The sequence below is a fragment of the Drosophila nasuta genome, chromosome 3 (assembly GCF_023558535.2).
Source record: "Drosophila nasuta strain 15112-1781.00 chromosome 3, ASM2355853v1, whole genome shotgun sequence".
Classification (NCBI taxonomy): domain Eukaryota; kingdom Metazoa; phylum Arthropoda; class Insecta; order Diptera; family Drosophilidae; genus Drosophila; species Drosophila nasuta.
In genome coordinates, this window is record NC_083457.1 from 13861351 (window position 1) to 13862456 (window position 1106).

At 40.7% G+C, this 1106-nt stretch overlaps 1 protein-coding gene across 1 annotated transcript; it reads right to left on the reverse strand.

Annotated features, from left to right (window-relative positions):
- Positions 1-299: 299 nt before the first annotated feature.
- Positions 300-805, reverse strand: LOC132790879 (uncharacterized). Its single transcript, XM_060799622.1, has one exon. The coding sequence runs from the start codon at positions 713-715 to the stop codon at positions 365-367; it is 351 nt and encodes a 116-aa protein (XP_060655605.1). The 5' UTR covers positions 716-805; the 3' UTR covers positions 300-364.
- Between the last annotated feature and the right edge of the window lie 301 nt (positions 806-1106).

The window sequence follows — 1106 nt, forward strand, 5'->3', positions numbered from 1 at the left end:
TTGCTGTAATTTGTGTTGACATTCCGTAAATTGTTTTTGAATTGCCGAAAATTGCTGGCATACGTGTAATGTGGAATTTAGTTTGCCGTCACATTAAATTGCTCCATTGTACAGGTGTAACGTAGGAAAAAAAACCATTTCAACATGCACACGTGTCGTATGCGTAATTTGGCTTATCGATTGCTCTCGTCAAAAGCGACGTTTTGTTTTTAAAGTCAACACATTTGCGACTTTCGCTTAATAATTTACGACACCAACGACAACACGTGTCTTGCCAGAGAGCGAAAAACGAAAACCAGTAAACTTTTATAAGCATTTAATTTCCCAACCAAACATAACTTTTGAATAGTTTCAAAATCTGCAACTACTGGAAGTATCTTTGTAATACGCCCTGCTCGTAGAGACGCTTTACATCCGTTCCGCCGCCAACGAATTTACCATTGATGAAACAACGCGGCACAGTCCGAGCGCCAGTTAATTCGCCCAACACCGCCTGAATTTCCTCACCATCTGGCCGCAAATCCAACTCGATAACGGTCATGGCCACATCCAACTTGCGAAACTGTTCCTTGGCCATGCTGCAATAGGGACAATACGACTTGCTAAAGATCACAACCTTGTGATTGTTGATGGTCTCGCGCACGAATTGAGCCTGAGGACTTTCCATGTTCACATACATCGTTGGCTTTTGCATAGAGCTCACAATGGTTCCCATTTATCGAGCGTTAATTGTACTTGCAAATTGTTGTCGAATTGAGAAATATTTAATTTTGATAACTATCTAAATGATGTTAGACATACATAAGTAAAGCTGTCAAGCTTTCATTTCCTGTCTACTCAGATCAGCTGGAATTTCGGCTGCTATATAATTAACGATAGACAACACAGAAAATTGATCAGACAGTTGCTCAACTGCAACTTTGCGGTTCTTTGCCAGTTCGTTGATGGCTTATGACACTTTCACTTCACTCAAAGGCACAGACATATCGCATCATCAACACCCAAAAACTAACCACAAACGGAGTGAGTTGGCTCTCTAATGAAGCCAGGCGTTTAGTTATTTATGCAAAGTCTCAAACCTCAACTAATGGCTAAAACATCAAAGC